The sequence below is a fragment of the Ustilago hordei genome (genome assembly GCF_900519145.1).
Source record: "Ustilago hordei strain Uho2 genome assembly, contig: UHO2_contig_09, whole genome shotgun sequence".
Taxonomy (NCBI): Eukaryota; Fungi; Basidiomycota; class Ustilaginomycetes; order Ustilaginales; family Ustilaginaceae; genus Ustilago; species Ustilago hordei.
Window position 1 is genome coordinate 388,701 of NW_024545280.1, and position 18,872 is coordinate 407,572.

The 18,872-nt window shown below is 53.0% G+C and overlaps 4 protein-coding genes across 4 annotated transcripts; 2 read left to right on the forward strand and 2 right to left on the reverse strand.

Annotated features, from left to right (window-relative positions):
• Window positions 1-1,794: 1,794 nt before the first annotated feature.
• On the forward strand, window positions 1,795-7,971 carry UHO2_04495 (uncharacterized protein; the record flags this gene model as incomplete). The annotated part of the gene is made up of 1 exon (XM_041558487.1): window positions 1,795-7,971. The coding sequence occupies one exon, from the start codon at window positions 1,795-1,797 to the stop codon at window positions 7,969-7,971; it is 6,177 nt and encodes a 2,058-aa protein (XP_041414421.1).
• A 373-nt stretch (window positions 7,972-8,344) lies between these two features.
• UHO2_04496 (uncharacterized protein) lies at window positions 8,345-10,219 on the forward strand (the record flags this gene model as incomplete). Its single annotated transcript, XM_041558488.1, has 1 exon — window positions 8,345-10,219. The coding sequence occupies one exon, from the start codon at window positions 8,345-8,347 to the stop codon at window positions 10,217-10,219; it is 1,875 nt and encodes a 624-aa protein (XP_041414422.1).
• A 155-nt stretch (window positions 10,220-10,374) lies between these two features.
• Window positions 10,375-14,025, reverse strand: UHO2_04497 (uncharacterized protein; the record flags this gene model as incomplete). Its single annotated transcript, XM_041558489.1, has 1 exon — window positions 10,375-14,025. The coding sequence occupies one exon, from the start codon at window positions 14,023-14,025 to the stop codon at window positions 10,375-10,377; it is 3,651 nt and encodes a 1,216-aa protein (XP_041414423.1).
• A 485-nt stretch (window positions 14,026-14,510) lies between these two features.
• On the reverse strand, window positions 14,511-18,692 carry UHO2_04498 (putative P-type ATPase (amino-phospholipid-translocase); the record flags this gene model as incomplete). Its single annotated transcript, XM_041558490.1, has 1 exon — window positions 14,511-18,692. The coding sequence occupies one exon, from the start codon at window positions 18,690-18,692 to the stop codon at window positions 14,511-14,513; it is 4,182 nt and encodes a 1,393-aa protein (XP_041414424.1).
• Between the last annotated feature and the right edge of the window lie 180 nt (window positions 18,693-18,872).

Sequence of the window (18,872 nt, forward strand, 5' to 3'; positions counted from 1 at the left end):
GTTTCAGGCGCAAGACCCCTGACACCAGTCAGCAAAGTCACAATCACAAGTTGATTGCTTCCATTGATATCTTGAATGTGTGTGTTGTATCACTGTCAGACATCAACTGTAGGCAGTGTTCCTCAACACCTATGGTCTAGATCATCACTGTAGGCAGCATTGCTCAAAATCTGTGGTCCCATCCATTACTGTAGGTGGTGTCAACACACTTGTGGTCCAGTACCTCCTGTCATCTGTAGGCAATAAGTCTTATTGTGGTCCAGACAACAACAAGAGCATCTAGCATTACAAACACTTGTGCTGCAATAGGAGAGTGGTGTCTGATATCACTCTCACCTCAATGTGTTATGGATGTGCTGCATAGCCTCTGAACAGAGTGTTCAAGGCAGTCAGCCAAAACCTACCAGAACTCATCTGTCTGGTTACTTTCACCTGAAACATAACAAATAAGGTGTACCCAGTTGATCTCACCAAAATCAACTGGAAGCATCCAATCTGGTTTCAGGCATGCAACTGCTTACATCCAAGCTACCTCTAGACAGAGTGTCCACAGCAGTTAGTCGAAACCTGTGATAACTTTCAAGCAACCACATATTTGAGTGAGAAAAGTCATAGAAGGCTTTTATGACAGATTTCAGCAAGAATAATAATAAAGGGCTTTTACCACAGATCTTGCTAGATTCAGTAGTAGTTGTCTTTTTTACTACAGATTTTGGGTTTCAGGTGTGCAACCCCTGACAGTCATCTGCCAAGGCTGCTCATCCCCTGCTCCACTCTTTGCTCTTGATGATAGCCTCCTGTTTGCCCAAAGTGTGTTTCCTGACAGCCTGTCCTGCTGCCTCACCCCTTGCAGCATATCACCCCTGGGATATTCTGGGCATTCCTTGCAAAGAAAGGCTGATGATGCTACCATCCAAGGGCATGGACACTGGTGCACTGACTGCTTGCAGTGATATGTGACAACCACAGCCACAGCTCTGTAGAAAAATATGGACCAACCTCTTGACCTCTGCACTGGAGCCTGGTGTGATTTGTGAACCTCTGACTGCTTGCCTGGAGGCTCAGGTAGGTATGCTGCTGGCATTGTAATGGCCATGGCTGGCAAGTCAGTGGAGTTAGGCAAATGAACATTCTTGCTCAAGTTGGCAGCTCCTTTTGGTATGTGTGGTTAAGGGCAATAAGAGAGGGTTTGATTGTGTTCTTTGTCACAAGGATCTCAGAGAGGCTTCTGTGCTTGAGATTGGGAGGGTGATTACATTCTGGAAGGAGTTGGCACTGTTGGCTACGCAAGCAATTGGCTGTGTAGGCTTGGTGGTTAAGAGCGAGAGATGAACACCATCTCCTCGCTATCTGTTGGGGTAGTGACAATGAGGTGCTTGGCCATGACGCACGCACCTGCTTGGCTTCATCCTTGTCTTGAGGTTTCAAAGCATCGCCCTGTCACTTGGCCCTGTCACTTGGCCCTTTGTCTTGCCGTCATTCTTGTCACTATCTTGTCCACTCTGACCTCTTTCTCTCTCTCTCTTTCTCTCTCTCTCTCTCTCGCTTTGACCTTGGCACGAGGCCCTCGTTACTCGGAGCGAGGCCATCGCCGTACCAAGCAGACGAGCACTGCTGACTGCGCAAATACCTACTTCTCTCACCTTCAAGCACCACTTGCTGGCCATTCGACCGCAACCTCTGCCACCACCTTGCCTCTGCCACCATCTCCCTCTCACATGGAATTCACCGTCGGGGCAAGAAGGACGCACATCAAGTAGAGTTTCTTGCTTCCTTTGACCCGTGGCACAAGACATGATGCAAGCGGCCAATCCACCTCCACCATCGCAATCCGCTGCGGTGGCATGCTCCTCAACTCGCTCCAGCTCGAGTGCTGACGCAATCCCGCACTCGTCCCGCCGCGAAAGGGAGACTGCTTCGATTCATCCAGCGATCCGATTTGTGGCCAACCATCACCGCCAACACAATCCTCACGATCCCAAGCTCAGAGCCAAGCCTAGCTTCAAGTCACGCCGATCCTCGCTTTTCGGCGCTATGCTCAAGTCCAAGGATGATCATCATCACAAGCTCGGCAAGTCGAGCTGGACAACTTCACCTCCGCTCGCTCCGATCATTACCAGACCACAAGCTTCCAGTGCCATTTCCCACAAGCACACTCACTCACTGCCCATGGCCGCCCCAAGCACATCTCACCAAAGCATCCGCACTCTCCAAACTGCTGACAGTGGTTCCTCCAATCATGCCGAGCAAATGAAGCGACACGGCGATACGCGCACCGCCATCTCATCTCCTTGTCAACAGATTCAGTCTTCATCTCGCACCCATCACCCATCGCAAACCGAGGCGGAGCGACGCTGCCTTCACCATGGCCGCTCCTCACCACCAAACACTTTATCACCTTCACCCATAGAGCTTGTGCAACGATCCTCCTCCACCTGCTCTTCCGCGAATGCCAAGAGCATCCACTTTGCCGCCATTTCAGGTCAGCCTTCGCCTCCTTCCATGCATGCCGCCTTTGAACCAGCACAGACACAGCTTCAGGATGGCGCTCAGAGTCCAGAATTGACGAGCACCCCTTTCACACCAGACTCCGCCACCACCACAGCCCAGTCGACTCCAGGCCATCTCCTCGATGCCTCTACCAACTCACAAAGTCCTCTGGAGATGCAAGCTCAGAGCAGCGCTCACCCACCTTCCTCCTCGTCTGCAAGAGAGGTCTTACCTTTGCATCTTGCGCCGCCATGCAGTCGCGATCCCTCTGCGATTCCGACACCTATCATTGTACCTTGCATTGTAACAGAGGCAAGCATTCACTCTGGCGCTACGCACATGATCAACCAGCCTGACGACAGCACTACCATCCCTCTCCCAGAGGCCGCTCCAACACAGCCATCACACTTGCCGCCTATCAAGCTCTTTCACGCATCGGCATCGCAGGACAATCTCGTCGATTCAGAGCTCCCACGATCCACCTCCGCCTCCACCTATGCCACCTCTGCCTATGCCACCTCTGCCTATGCCACCTCTCCGCAGCGCTTCTCTAGCCTCGGCAGGAGATCGCCTGCTCGCCTAACCCTCCTTCCTGACCTGCCGGATCCGCGTTCACTTCCTCGAACCGCAGCTCGCGACATCACTGACGAGCTCGATTCACCCACCTCTCCCGAGCAGGTCCAAGCTCGCGCAGAACGTTGCATGAGCATGCTCAACTTCCTCGTCGCCGACTCAACCGCCGCATCATCCCTCCAGTTGGCACAGGCTAGTCTTTCGGCAGAACACCTACCTCGTTCCACTCCAGCTGCTCAACGGCCTCCCGCATCCATTCCTCTGGTTCAAGCTAGTCGACAGCTCAGGCTTGAAGCGGCTGCCGCTCGTGCCAAGACGCTTCCGCCAAGCAAGGTCGATCTCTGTGAGCACGTAAATGTCAGTGTCGAGCCTATTCTCGATCGTCTCACAATGTTCGGCTCGATGCAGTCTAGCTCCAACTACTCTCTGGCCGGCACCGTCGTTGTCCAAGTGCCTAAACTCAACCTTCCACGCCTCTCTGCTGCTGCTGCCGCGCTCGCACCTCATGGCACAACCACCGATCGTCCTACAGTTCATGTCGAGGCGCTGACAGTACGTTTCATCGGCTATTCTCTCTACGTCGATGCGACAGGAAGATTCAACGCCATCAAGTTGGCAGAACTATCTCAGGAGCTCCTTCAGCCACAAGGCTTCTCATGCCCTGTCGAGCTCCTCCAGACGAGCACAGAAGAGCGCGCCACCTCTCCAACCGACGATCCTGCCACCAAGGCAGCGCAGTGCCACATTAACAAGCAGTCGCTCAAGTACGAGACTGAGTTCGACCTCTCCATCCCCGGTTGGTTGCCAGCCTCCCAACGTTCGCGTTTCGGAGCAACATTCTACTGTCTTCAAGCAACGGCTATCGTCGAGGGTCAAGCCATTCTTTCGGCTTTCTCAGCTTTCAATGCCCTTGGTTCTGACAGTGGGTCCAGTCAACCTTTGGCGATGCACCTGGCGCACTCGCTCCAGTCTGAGCTCGTCGAGCCAGTCATCAGCAAGAACACATTGGAGCGAAAGAGCAGTCGAAGCAAGTCCAAGAACACCTGGCTCAACAAGACAGCAAAACAGCTTCAGCTTAGGACCTCTAGGAAATCCACAGGTCCGGACGCCGATCAGGCCCGCTCTCACAGTAGCAGCTGCCGCCCATCCGCCTCGGCCTCAAAGGAGACTGCCTCGCCCCTACCTGGCGAAAGCGACCCACTTTTCACCAAGACATCCGAAGCCTCTAATCAGCTTCTTCCGAACGGTAAGCATTCCATCAAGAGTGCATGTCTCGCTATCCTGGTGAGGCGCTGCAGAGATGTTGTGCCAGTGCCTGTTGCAAGGCTCGCTAGGCTAGCAACTGCAAGTCAAGTGTTGCGCGCAGATGGTCTTCCACCTTCCCTTTCACAGAGCATCGTAGCTCTCGCCAGACTCCAGGAGATGCCCGATGCTGTCACCTCCTCGCTCTCAGCCGTTACCAATCGCCCTCACATTTCTGCTTCCGTTTCCGCACCTGTTTCACTCGCATCTCTAGCCGCTCATCGCCAATCCCAGGTTGGTCATGCCGCGCCGACATCTGTTGCTCAACCTTGTGCTGAGAGTGGCTCACTGTCGCCCAATGCTAGTGCGAGCGAGGCCCTCAACTCCACCGACGCTGCTGCTGCCACATCTGCTCCGCCAGCCCTTGCGCCATCTCCCAGGATTGATGCATATCCAACCAACTGGGGACAGGCAGAGCGCGCAGAGCCAAACGTGATCATGCCACCTGCCCCAAGTGCTTTCGATGCACCCAGAGATCCAGCCAAGCTCGCCGCCGCGGCGTCAAGCCTGACACCTTCAGCAACGCTGCCCAACTTGCCAAGCTCGATGAGCCGCGCCTCGTCTCTCTTTGACTCCCGCTTTGGCAATGCCAACTCGCCTCCACGCACATCCTCCAGGTCAGCATCCCTCGGCCGATCTTCCGCGCCACTGCGACACTTTGTCCATCGTCCCACCTTGCAACTGCCTCCTGAGCTTGGTGTGACGCCAGACAAGGACGCTGCTGGCGGGCTCAACTTTTCTCTGACCCTCTCACTGCCATCACATGTTCACGTTGCTGGTCCCAAGAGCGACGTGCTCAGCTTCGGCATCCAGATTGAAGTCGGCAGGACAGAAGGCTGGGATGCCCTGCGCAAATGGGGTGGACTGCGGCTCAAGGACATGGAGTTGGTGTGTCTGCAGACCGAAAGGCACAGCTCTATGCCCTCGCGCTCCTTCTGTGCTACTTTCCCTCTTCCGCCACCACCCAACCGCGTCGACGCAGCTGACCTGCCTGTAGTGACGTCTACACGAAAGACGCCAGTCGCCTCTGACGATGCACAAGCCGCAGCAGCCGAGATGCGTCTTCGTCAGAGCTACGATCGCTCCCTGATTCTGAGCCATATCTCGCTCGCAAACCAGGGGAAAGCGCCTCATCCAGTCGAGCACAATGTCGAGCGCATTCGCACCACCATTGTCGGGCCACCGCCCTTTCCCCTTGGCAAGCCAGGAGAGGAGGCAAACAAGCAAGACTCAGACAAGGCACGAAAGGGCAAGACAAGGGTCAATATCAACAACAGTCTCGCCCGAGGGTCGAGCGGGTTCGCAAGAAGCCCAACGCGAGACAGTCCTGCAGGCTCCGGCACTCATACTCCTGATGGCACTTCACAGAGCGCCGGTATAAGCAGTCTCAGAGCTGCCTTTGCTCCCACTGCACCAGTCAACTCAAGCTCGCATGCAAGCGTGATGCAACCGCTGCCGCGTGCTTTGGCACCTTGCAACAACTCCAGCAGCTCGTCTCTCAGACAAGCGTTCCAGGGCTCAGATGGCTCCAACAGGATACAGCGTGCTCCTCGTGCAAATACTGCAGCTGCACTTTCGGGGTTCAGCTCATCGCCCAACGCGCCTAGCCGTAGCCGGCGACCAATCCCGTTCGACATTGGCGTGAGGGAAACAACGGTGACAGCAGGACTCAGCAACACAGTCGACGCCAGTGGCGCGGACGCTGCAGAGTCTGACGAGACACCAACAAATTCGTCTTCCCAAGCTGGCTCACAGCAACTTCGAGTTCCCGCGCGTTCTAACTCGGACGAAGACAACAGCCTGGACCGGTGGGATAGGCCGGAGAGCTCGTCTCGTGATCGAGAGACCGCAGCAGCATCGTCGTCGTCGTCGTCGTCTGCTGCTACGAGGATGGGCGTCAGCTCGAGTGTGACTGCTACAAGATCGGCAAATCGCCCAGCACCTAGGAGGAGCCGCTTCGAGACCGCAATCAGTCGATTGTCGACTTTCGCCAGCTCGATGCTGGAGCAGCCCATGGAGCCGTCAACGTCGTCGACCCACGGTAGTAGCCAAGACGTTCGAGCAGCTCTTAGTGCCGGATCATCTGCCAGCAACGGAGCGGCGACAGCGAGTCTGCGTGCTACCTATGCTTTTGCAGGTGATGATGGTCAAGGGGTGGACCTTACAAAGGGTCGCGTTCGTATGACCATCAATCTTCCCTTGGTACCTAGCGACGTGGATGCGGCTCGCAAGGCTGGCAGTGCGCAACTCATGCCTGACTTTGAAAGCCCTTACGTGCGAGTCCGACACAAGCTCAAAGTCAAGCTCGGCTTTGGGATGAAGTCGAATGTTGCTACGGCTCAGGACGGCGAAGAGTGGGCGCAGGCTCTGGTCATGTGTGTACCAGTGCGTTTCACCGAAGCGCCTCCAAAGGAGGTGCAAGAGCAGTTTGGTCCTGTCAGCCTCGTGCCTGACGGTGGGCGATCTGCGGCTACTGGTGAAGCGATCACCGCTGACCAAGTCCGAGGAGCTGTGGCCTCTGCAGCGGCAGCATCGGATGCAACTGATTCACAGCAAAGCTCAGCCCTGCCAGCGACATTTGCTGAGCCTCTTTTGCCTGCTTATGCGCAACTCTTCCGCGACGATGGATCACGATTGGCAGACGAGGGTGAAGATCTACCGCGTTACCCAGGAAGAATGTCGGTTGTGGGTGAGATCGACGAAGATCCGTCAAGCGATGCAGCTGCTGCAGCGGAAGCTGTTCAGAGGGCCGAGCCAGCTTGTTCCAATTTGCAGACATCCAAGGCCCTTGGGACTGTGGACGAGGATCAGGCGCGCGAGTCAAACTCTTCTTGGACTGAAGCACCAGTCTATTTGGCTGCTAGCAACAATGAGTTCATGCACAGGTCCAGGCCCGGCTCTTGGCGATACGAAGCGGCGACATTGCCTCGACTGCCGACCTTGGGGAGATCGCCACGGGGGCCAACATTGATGGACCGGACCACCAGTCTTGCTGGACAGCGCATTCTTACGCAAACCGACTCGTCGGGTGTGTTCGGATTACGAACACCACCTTCACATCCGACGTCGCCTAGACAGAGTCAGAGCGCCACAGTGTCGTCTTTCGCCGAGAAAGAGAGCAATGCAGAGGGCAAAGCAAGGGTTGGATCATCAGCCTTTGATCCCTTGCCACCACGTCCTGGAATGCGCCGACGATCTGCTACAACAGCATTGCCGGTCACCTTTAGCCGCATCACACCTGCTGAGGTGCTAGACGAGGCACTGGTCACAAGCGCTCTTGAAGATGAAGAAGAACGCATGGACAGGATGCAGCCTTCGCACACACTTGAAAGTCTGGGAGCAAGATCACAGCGTGGTGGTGTTGAGATGATGGATGGATCTGGGCCGGACGAAGAGGATGACGAGGAAGTGATGGTTGGAGAGATGGACGACGATGATGAAGAAGATCTCAACATGGACGCAGTGGACAGTCGCGAAGCTGAGAGTAATGCCAGTCATTCTAGTATGGGGATGCGCATACACCGTTCAAGCACACAACAGACGGCCCGCAGCGAGGGAGAAGAAGATCAAGAAGGGGAAAACGTCGAGATGAGTAGAGCCATGTAGGCCGTCTCGAGCATCACACACACTCTTTGAGCAGGCATTCCTTGAAATGGCATAGCATTGCATTCCTTACCCGCACCTCACACTTGACTGCAGATACAAGATACAAGAGTGGCATGCTGCATTTTGGTGTGTCGAACAGAGTGAGCATACTGATGGTCCAAGCGCAAGTCTTGGCGAACTGCTTCAAGAAGGACGTCATTGTGGGCAAGTCTGTGGCGGCTGTTGTAAATCTTGCTGAGCTGCAATGCTTGGCACCTTGGTCTTGAACACGACATGATCCCTCTTCTTTTCTCTTGAGATCACCACCACTATCATTCTCGAACTTGGTTGTCATCGTGGGACACTCTCCTCGGACACTCTCGTCGCCGTCGGAATGTACATCTACGACCTAGCCACAACGGGAAGAATCTCATTCTCCGACTTTCTCGTTACAACTGATCTCGTTTCACAGGTTTCACAAACTACACAATTGCGAGCACGACTTGGAGCGGTATTGAAGGAAAATCGTGCTGCCACTTCCATCCTCTTCTCCTCCTCTGCTACTTCATCTAGTCAATCAGAGTGTAAGGATGGAGCCGTTGGAAATACGGATTGGTTGTCGATCATTAAAAGAATCGAAGAATATCTACCGCATCTACTAGGAGTGTTCAACTCGGTTCAAACGGATGATCTCCTCCTTCGATACGAGCCAGTCTTTTCTTGGCGTACATGGATATCTTGCTCCCGTTTGGGTGGTGCAGGCCGAATGCAACTTCCTGGCTTGTATTACGAACTTGCATCGACGCTGCTAACGTATTCGCTTACTTTATCCAACTTGGCTGCTTCTGCAGTAGATGGTTTAGGCTCCTTCGAAACAAATCGCTCGCTTTCTTGGCAACAAAGAAAAGACAAGGATGATAAACTACGATGGGCAGCAGACACTCTCTGTCGTGCTTCAGGTATCCTTTTATTGCTCAGCACAGAGTTGTTACCAAAATGGAAAGTCTCGGTAGGATCAGTGGAAGTTTTGCCACCAGATTTGACTCAAGAAGCAACGTTGGCGTTGAGCAAAGTTTGTTTGGCAGAAGCACAGGCATTGGCAATTCGTAAGTTAGTATCTCCCAGTCTCGCTTCAAGTGTCGATAGAGTTACTCCAGGACCACCCTTGCAGAAGGGTCATCCGAGTGCAAGTTTGTTGGCCAAGTTACATTTGTCTGTCGTGGAGGAGATGGAGGCTTCTTTGGCTTTGATGCGGACTGTGCGGGAAAGAGGTAGATCCAAAGCCAAAAAGGCTGGTGTAGGGGGGAGGAAGGCCGCGGGAGCGGGAGGAGGGGGAGAGGCCGGGTTAAGTGCCAATTATGAACATGAATTGTCCAGTCGGATAAGTGAGACTAATGATGCGATCGCTCGTATGGGTCTTGGTGATGCCGAGGAAGGTGGTGCGGGAGGAGGAGGAGGGGGAGGTGGGGTAGGGAAGAGAAAGCTCTTTGGCAAATTCAAGTTGGGCCACAAAGGAAAGAACGATGCCCCATCACCATCACCATCTCCATCACCATCACCAGCAGGAGGGGGAGGAAGAGGGGGAGCGGGAGGAGGGGGAGCGGGGTTCTATTCCGCCCCATCAACCACCACCAGCTCTAATTCGGAACTCGAAATCACCTCCTCCCTGCTAAAATACCTCTCCTTCTCCTCACAATTCCATCGAGCAATAGCCTACAAATGGCTCGGTATCGATGCCGCTGAATCCTCCAACAAAATCGGCACTGCTATCACCTTGCTTTCCCTCTCGACCTCGATTCTTTCCTCCGCTACCCTGCGCAACCTCACCTCCTCTTTATGCAACATTTCCATCTCTTCCTCCACCCTCCTCCCAACCAAAAAGCGCGGGAAAACAGGTGACCGCGGAGTAGTGGACCAAGAACTCGCCACCGTCGAACACTGGTTACAAAGCTACAAAAAGCTCAACGATACAGTGTCCTTCCAACCAATCCCGCCAGCAGCTGAAGTGCAAGCCAAAGTTCCAGCGGGAAGGGCAGCTCTGTTGGTCAAGAAATATAGTTTGCCGAGTCCAGAGTGGGGTCCCGGTAGCCAAGGGTATAGGGGAAGAGGTGGGGAAGGCTTGAGTAGAGAGGAGATGCATTTGTTGGGTGACCAACATCCTGCGAGACGCAACTTGGTGGGCATGGATGGTGGTGGCAGTGGGGAGGCGACAAGTGGTGATGGGGGAGGCGGGAGGGTTGCCTATGCTGGTCAAGGAGCTTATTATTGATCCTTTCACACAATCCTTTAGGCGAGACAAAGAGGTAGCGATGGGGATGAGAGTGGAACGATTGTATGCGATTGATGCAATAACGATATGGATGATAGAAGAACATGAGCGAGTATGATACGATTGTAATGTGAGAACGAGACGAGCGTTTGGGTTCAGGTACGAGCAGCACGTTGAGCTTTCATCTTTGCTAAGAAATCCGCTGCTCCTGCTCCTCCCCCTGCTCCTCCCCCTGCTCCTGCTCCTCCCCCTGCTCCTGCTCCTGCTCCTGCTCCTGCTCCTGCTCCAGCACTCGCAAGTACTGGCATGGAGATCTTCTTTCTCTCCCCTGCTTCTTTCTCCTTTCTCCTCTCCCTTTCCCCCTCACTCGGTAGGAGTGTAGTTACCGGCTTGACCAACACTTGGCCTCCAAGGGTCGCCGGTTTTGAACTCAACCTGCTTGTTCCCGAACCGCCATTCTTGGCCGTGTTGGTTTTATCACTCAACAAACGTTTTCCAGGTGAATGGAGTAAACGGGCTGCAATGAGTTCGGATGGATTTGAAGTACTCCTAACCATCCCACCCTCTTGCTGCGTTGCGCTCGTGTTGATGTTGGTAGTGCAAGGTGTTCCGAGACCGAGGCCAGTGGCAATTACGATCGGGGTATGTTTAGTAGTCGAACGAGAAGCTGACTTGGAGAGCGCTGTTCTTCGGATTGGGGTGAACGAACTCGGTGTTCTTCCTGAGTTGGCGGCGTTGGGCGAGGGAGCAAATATAGCCTTGACTGGCACACCACCTGTAGCAGTGCTCGAGGGGGTAATAGCAGCTTCTTGTGCTTCTCTCGCCTCATCTTGTTCTTCTGAGTCTGGTTTGGCTCGCTTTCTACCAGCTAGGGTTGATCGGGAATTGCTACGAACCACCTCGACTCCATGGACCTGAGACTTGGCCTGCAACTTTACCCTAGCAAGCTGTTCCTCAACCTCAACCCTCTTGAGCTCTTCTTGCTTCTTCTCCTTCTGGAGTACCTCGTATTTGCCACTTAACTTGCTATATCGAGTGGCAAACTTCTTACTCTCTTTCAACGCATCTAGAATCTTACTATCAGCCTCTTCTACTTCTTCCGCTTTCCGACCCAGCTCTTGCTCCAACTGGCCAACTCTTTCTTGCAGATATTTGATCTCCTCTTCCATTGCTTTCAGCTTTTCCTTTGCTTCTGTGTCCTCAAGGGGACTCTGGGTAGCAAGAGAATCTTCAAGATCCCTAACTCTCCTCTGAGCGGCGCTGTACTGCTCATTCAAAAACTCTTCAGTACTTCGAGCAGCAGAAAGATCCGACTTGAACTTCAGCAGAGCATTCTCCTGCCATGTCAATCGAGACTGTAACTCGGCAAGAGCCTGCGGTGTGATAAGAGGAGAAGCAAGAGAACGTTCGGCTTGTTCCTGCAGTTCAGCAAGCTCTTCTTTGAGATTCCAGTATTCGGTGTTGCGAACAGCAATGGCAGCATCTCGTTCGGCTGATACTTTCTCTAGCTCAGCGTGTTTAGATCTGAGCTCTACCAGCTCTGCTTCTACTGCTGCCTTGCTTTGCTGTTCGGCTTGCAGTTCAGCTAGCTTTGCGGTAGAGGTGCGAAGCTCGGTTTGTATTGCCCTGATCTGCAAGTGAAGCTCTGAGCAACTTGCCTTGTCCGCCGCTGAGGAGACGAGGAGAGCGTCGTGCTCAGATTCAAGAGCAGAAAGCTGCGTCTCGAGACACTCGATTCGATCCGAGTCCAATGAAGACGATTCGCGTTGTTCGGCAAGTGCAAGTTGAACACAGTCGAGCTGTGAAGTGGTGGAGGAGAGTCTTTCTTGGGCTTTGCGAAAGTTTGTGCTGAGCATGGCGAGTTCTGACTCAGCTTCGGCTGCTTGGGTGGTTGTGGTGGAGAGCGTGGATCGCAGCTTTTGCACTTGAGAGGTGAGGGTGGAGATTTGGTCCTCCAGTTGGCACTTTTGGGATTGCAGGGCCGTGTGGCTCGCTTGAAGAGTTTCGAGTACCGAGGTGAGATCGGCAATACGGGATTCAGCGGCAGTGAGCGCAGATTGCAGCTCCGCCACCCTCTCTCCTTGCTCCGTCGTTTGCGTCTCCTGCACTTGAGTGTGAGCAGGAGCAGAAGACTGCGACGAAGCGATCTGACCCTCCAGCTCTTTAATCAGAGAAAGATGCTCCGACCTTTCAGCGCCCAAATCCGCCACCATCTCTTCAGCCACCACCCGATTTGTCCTAGTCCTAGCCAGATCCATCTCGACATTCTTGAGTTGACGTTGAAGCGAGCCGATTTGTTCGTTTCTTCTTAGCACTCTTGCTTCCGATTGCTCCAGCTTCTTGATCAGGGCCTCCTTTTCCTCATGCTCTTCTTCCTTTTCTAATTCGTCGAGCATGATGGCATCGGTAGAAGTGCTAGCGTCAAGCCTCTGCACCTCCTTCTCCACCACCATCCCACCCTTCAACATGGCCAAAGAAGCACGCAATTCCTGCGCATACACCTTGCACTCCACCCGCACCTCAGCTAATTGCGTCGACCTGTTCACCAAATCAACAATCCTCTCTTGCTGCACAACCACCCGTTCCAGTGCCGAAATCTGAGAGGTATGCATCTGGATCGAATGCAGACGATCTTTCTTGGCTTGCAACTCTGCAAAGATGCTCTGAAGATCAGCGGCCTTGGCATTACGCTGCTCCAGTCTAAGCTCGAGGGTTGCGACTCGTGCACCTGACTCCTCGACTTGTCTTCTGGCAGAGGACAGTTGGGAACGTGTCGAGTCTAGTTGTGCTTGCAACTCACCAACACGCTCTGCTGACTGTGTGACTTGCAATCGGAGAGCTTTCATCTCAGCATCCTCCATCGTCCAAGTCGGCAGTGGCACGGGTGTGGCTTGAAGCGATTCGATTTGTTTGTTGGCTTCTGTCAGTTGTGCTTGAAGCTGCAGAACATGTTCGTTGGGCATGGATTGAGCTTGCATTTCTTGAATCTCAAGTTCAAGGCCTTCGATTCTAGCTTGTGATTTTGTCGCTGCGGCTTGCTGTGGTAGGCGTTGTTCGAGTTGGGTTTGGTCTAACTTCTCTTGGACTGTGCTGAATTGTTTTTCTTTGGCTTGTAGCTTTGCCTGCCATTCGCTGTGTTTTTTGCTGAGTTGCGAAGCGAGGTGTTGGTTGATGGTAGTAAGATTTTCAAGAGCTATCTTCTGTTCGGTGGCAACGAAAGAGTGTTTTCGAGCCGACTCCTCCCAAGCACTACGAACCGATTCGACGTCGTCCAATAGATCCGAGTTGATACTTCTTGCCACCTGGGTTTTGTTCGGTGTTGAGAGCACTAGGGTGGTGGGGCTAATAAAAGACCGTTCTGCATCAGGGTAGAGGCTTTGATCGAGGTTGAAGGATTTCCATTCCTCGCCGACCTCGGCCTCTTCGGATGGAGTTGTGAGCGGATCTTGTGCGGCGATCAAAGTCGCTAATCTGTGCAGCAGTCTTCTAGCACTCTTAACCTCTGCACTGAATTTCTGCTCCCCTTCTCCTGCCACCACGGAAGCTCTACAACTGGAGCAAGTGGAAGAAGAGAGTTGCATCCGCAACGACTGATTTTCATGGTTCAACCTCTTAATCTCCTCCACTGTAAGTGCTAATTCCCCCGACAGGCCAACATTCTCCAACTTGAGCTTATGAAATCCTGCACTTGCACAAGTGGGGCTAGACAAGTCAGCGTGGGCGATGGCGGGGATCAAGATTCGACGAGATTCCGCAGGGGGTGTAGCGTCGAGCGCCGAGGTGTCCAAGGAGAGTTCGGACATCATCTTTGCCTCGCGCACTATAGCTTCACTTTGCTGGACGAAAGAGGGGTCTGGGATGGTGGTTGTGGGAGGTGTGGATGAGTCGATGCGGTGCCTGTGGGACGCGAGGACGGAGATTGGAGATCAACGTCCGGGGTTGTGCTTCTTGATTAGGCGGCAAATGAGATGTCCATCTTCAACACCACAGTGGTTGGTGTTAGTCAAGGTCAAGCTGAATGCAGTCCAAGCAAACAGATATCTCCCATCCCAAAGCGTCGAGGAGCGCAAGACGGCAATTCCTCCACTTTGATATGAAATTTGCCTCTAAACAACACACACCACTCCCAAACAGGGTCCAATTTCGCGACGTGTTTGCTCACGTGCCGGCGCCGCATCAAAAGCTCAAACTTAACATTCATACACTTTACAATCATCAAAACTCTGTATTCTCAAGGCCAATGGTACATATCCCCTGCCCCCCCCCCCCCCTCCTCCCCCTTCCTCACCCTCTACTGCCCACTAGCTTTGGCAATCGTAGTATCGTACTTGCGAATCAGATCGGCGGATCCTTCGGTCTGACTAAATGCAAAGCCTCTCGTTCTCCTCATCCTCTGTACCGCCCTTACCTTTCTAATTGCTTTCTGAAACTGATCCATCCTCGGCCTGTAGTCTTGCAGATTATACTTCTGCACCTCTTGCACGATATGATAGCTTTCCGGCCTATACGTTCTCTTCCAATACTTCCAGCAAAAGTCCCTCGCTAAACAGACCGTCGGTACGACCAAGATGGATAGCCAAAAGCCGCTGAATCCGTACAGAGGGCCGAGGATGCCATCGTACTCTTTGCTAAACCCTAGTCTCGGGGCGATGAGCGCGTAGATAGCAAGCAAAGCGATCGTGAACACGAACGAGCCCGGGATAGCAGCAAAGGTGTATTTAGTCCAAAGGTCGGAGATAAGTGCAGCTTTGCCCAGGACGGTGAGGAGGACGACCATGAACAGTGTCGTTCCCCAGATCCAGCTGTAGCTTGCACATCCATCGCTCAACTGTGGAGAGCCCCAGAAGATGATCGTCACAAAGAGATAGGTGATGAGAGAATGGAAGAATGCGTTGGCTGTCCATCCCCAAAACCTTGTCTTATCAAAGTACACCTGGCCGTACAGCTGCGGGTATCTATCCAACATTCTTGCTGAGAGGAATTGGTCGAAGATGCCGATGACCAGAGGTGGAAGCACGGTGAAGATGACGTTGTAGAACGAGAGAGTCCAAGATTCGAAGGCCACCTGACCCGAGAACGAGTTTTGGAAGGAATACCAAAACAAGGTCATGTACAACGTAATGTTCTTATAGAAAGAGTAAAGAATCATCTTGCTCAACCTCGCATAAGACCAACTTCCATGAACGAGAAGAAGCTTACGAAGGTATCGGAATTGCGAGATGGCTACATCCGCCGATCTGGCTGCTTGAAGACCTTCCACGCCGGAAATACCCACGCCAACATGGGCTGCTTGAATCATCGAAACGTCGTTGGCTCCATCTCCAATGGCAAGTAGTAAACAAGACAAGTTCTTCTTGACCAACTTCACCACCAACGCCTTTTGCAACGGCGAAACTCGACAGCAGATGACCGCTTTACACAGCACTGCCAACTCCAAAAACACCTTTGAAAGTTGCTTATCCAAAGCAAAAGTGAGCGATTTGCCATCGATGACTAGCGCCATTTCCTCCTGCTCTACCCCGACCGTATTGCGCTGATTCTTGATGGCCAGCAATCTCTTATTCAGCACCTCGGCCGTATCATGCAGATTCTCCTCGTTAATGATAAGCAAATTCATCGATTCACTGATCAACCTACACGACAAGCCAATATTAATCGCCGTCTCCTGCCTGTCGCCGGTCAAAACCCAAATCTTAATGCCTGCCGATTGCAGCGTATGGATCGTATCCGGCACACCATCCTGCAGCTTATCCTCAATAGCCGTTGCACCTAGCAACAACAGATTCTGCTCGATCATCTCGGCTGCCTTATCCAACGCTTCTCCTCTATTCTGGATTGTTGCTGCAGCTTGATCGTAGATTTTCGACCATTGACGATACTCTTGCTCGCTAACCTCGCGCATGGCAATGCACAAAGTTCGCAAGCCTTCGGTGGCATAATCTTCCAGATGGATCATCGTTTGATCCGTAAAAGGCTGATTTTCGGAAAGACGAGTAAGAACGACGGTATCTGCTCCTTTGCAGTACAGCTTGATCTTGCCGTCGGGACAACGGACGACGGTGGACATACGTTTACGCGTCGAGTTGAACTCGCATACGTTGAGAACCTCCCATTCTCGTTCGACGCCGCGAATGTTGACGAACACGGAACGAGGTTTGCGGGTGGTAAACTGGTAACCGAGTGACTCGGCACCTGCGACAAGAGCAGCTTCATCAGGACTGGAAGCCTGAAAGATGACCTTATCGCCCTTTCGCTCTGGAATGACGGTGTGACAAACGGCTAGAAGTGTAAGGAACTCCTCGATCACAGCACTACTACCATCATCCGGGGTGCGACCATCCATGATCGCTTTGAGTTCATGCCAAGTTCGCTGACCACCGATCTCTCTACCATCTGGTCCAATCTCACCTGTACCTTGCTTACTCTCATCAATAACATCAGTGAACGAGATACCACCGATACTAGCCATCTTGAACTCCATCTCGTTCCTCGTCAACGTACCCGTCTTATCGGAGAAGATGTAATCAATCTGACCCAGCTCCTCCACCAAACTACTCGTTCTGCAAAGCGCAGGAGTATCGGTAGGCGCATAGTACATGTCCAAATCCGAATTGATCAACATGGCCTGCTGATACTTGACCACTTCCACCGTGACAATGAGCGAGATGGGAATCAAGTTGTTGTAGGCGATGACAAAGGTCAAGATATCTTCGATAAACTGTCTTGCTTTTCCCTTGCCTTGCTCGTTGAGCAAGAGATACTTCATTTCTGATGCGTAGGCGGTGTTGCGCACAATAGCACCGATCGAAGAAGCAATGGAGAGCGCGAGAAGCAAGATGAAAAGAAACAAGATCTGCACGTTGACCTGCTTTTCGACGGCGGTGCGCTTGATGGGTGCTGCAGTCGCATTTCGCATCAACTTGGTTTCGTGACCTGTGAAGACGACGAGACCGTAGACCCAAGGTGTGTTTCGTAGCTGTGCACCTCGTAGCAACAGTTGTTCCGGGCTGAGTGGAGCTTTGCGCATCGGTGTGCCGCTGAAGCCAGGCGTGGAGCTGAGCTGGATGTTGAGTGTAGCGTCGAAAGTATAGAGACTGTTGTTTGGCTGTTCTGAGCTAAGATTGCCGCGGAGAGTGGACGCTGCACTGGAACTAGTGAGTTTCGCCGTGTCGGGCAAAGCTTGCTTGATCTTGAGATTGGTTTCCCCATCCAAGTTGGCTGTCTCGATATAGCAGAGACCTTCAGGTTCCGAACTGGAAAGCAGTACGAGATCAGCGGGGAAGAACTCGTTGTTCTCCACTCTCACAATGTCACCCACGCGCATGTGTCTCCATCTGCGAGGCTCGAAGGAGCCCGTGCCAGGGTCAAGGACATGCGAGATACGCGCATTGAGCTCCGAGTCGGACTGATGCCTCTTGATATCCTCTTTGATCTCCTTGAAGGCCGATGCAAGCAATACGAGTGCCAGAGGGACGATGGTAGTCCATCTGTTAGTGGGCGAAACACCTGGAATTTGCTGAATGCAAGAAGTGAACAAGAAGAAGACATTTGCATACTTGCTGAACTGCTCGACGAGGAACTTGGGCACAAAAGTGAGGACGTTGTACTTGGAAGTGCTGACGTAGTTGTCGAGGAAATCGCTCTTGTCGTTGGCAAGCGGATCGTTGAGTTGGACGATACGATCTCCTTCTCGTTTCTCTTGTTGCCTGCGTCGACGCAGCACAGTATCAACGTCGGCTTTGAGTGTCCTCATACTCCTCTTCAAGCCATCTAGCAGGCCATCGCGGGGTGGTCTGCGACTGGCACCGGAAGTAGGACCTGCTCCTGGAACAGCTGACCCTCTTGTTGCGCTGCCTCTGCCAGGTGGAGCACCAGAAGCAGCCGGACCTGCACCAAAAGGCAGATACTTGCCATCATCCATAGGCGAGATCTCATCATCGGCTTCGATACTCTTGAAGCTATGTCTAGCAGCATACGCATCGGCAAAAGGGCCTTCTGTGCTGTGACCGTGTTCGTAGCCGGCCGGTGTCTGTGCGCTGGCTGCTAATGGAAGGCCAGAGTCTATACTGCCTTGCATGTGTCTACCAAAGTTAGGTCTAGGAGCGTCGAGACCCATGGCGGTATCATGTTGGTCGAAAGAGAGAGTTGATGTAGCGAATGGATCGTTGTACCGCGCAGAACTGGAAGAAGTGGGAGGGTAAGCCTGATTGCGAGATGAACCTCGACGAAAATCATCAAAATCGTCGTCTCCCATCAAATCAGGATCGTCTGCATCAACGAGGACATGTGATGGGCCCGAAGCTGATCCTCTCGTTCTTTGCTGTTGGTGTTGATTGACGCCGAGACTGCCAAAGCTGTCGTCGTGGGATTGGTGGAAATCGGCGAACGGATCGGTTTGGTGGTGTTGCTGTTGTTGGGAGGAGGCATGTGCGCGACCTGAAGTGGGCCCGACAAAGTCGTCAAAGTCGTCCATTTTGGCCATGTCTCCGTCTGTTTCTGGACTTCTATTCTGACATGGAAAAAGTACCAATCACTGCAGAGAGATCCAAGCGCCGGTAGAAGATAGGACACAAGGAGAAGATGACGGCTCCTGATCTTTGACCCACCGAGATAGTACTCCTACTCCGTCTGTGCTTAGTCGAATGATGTTTCT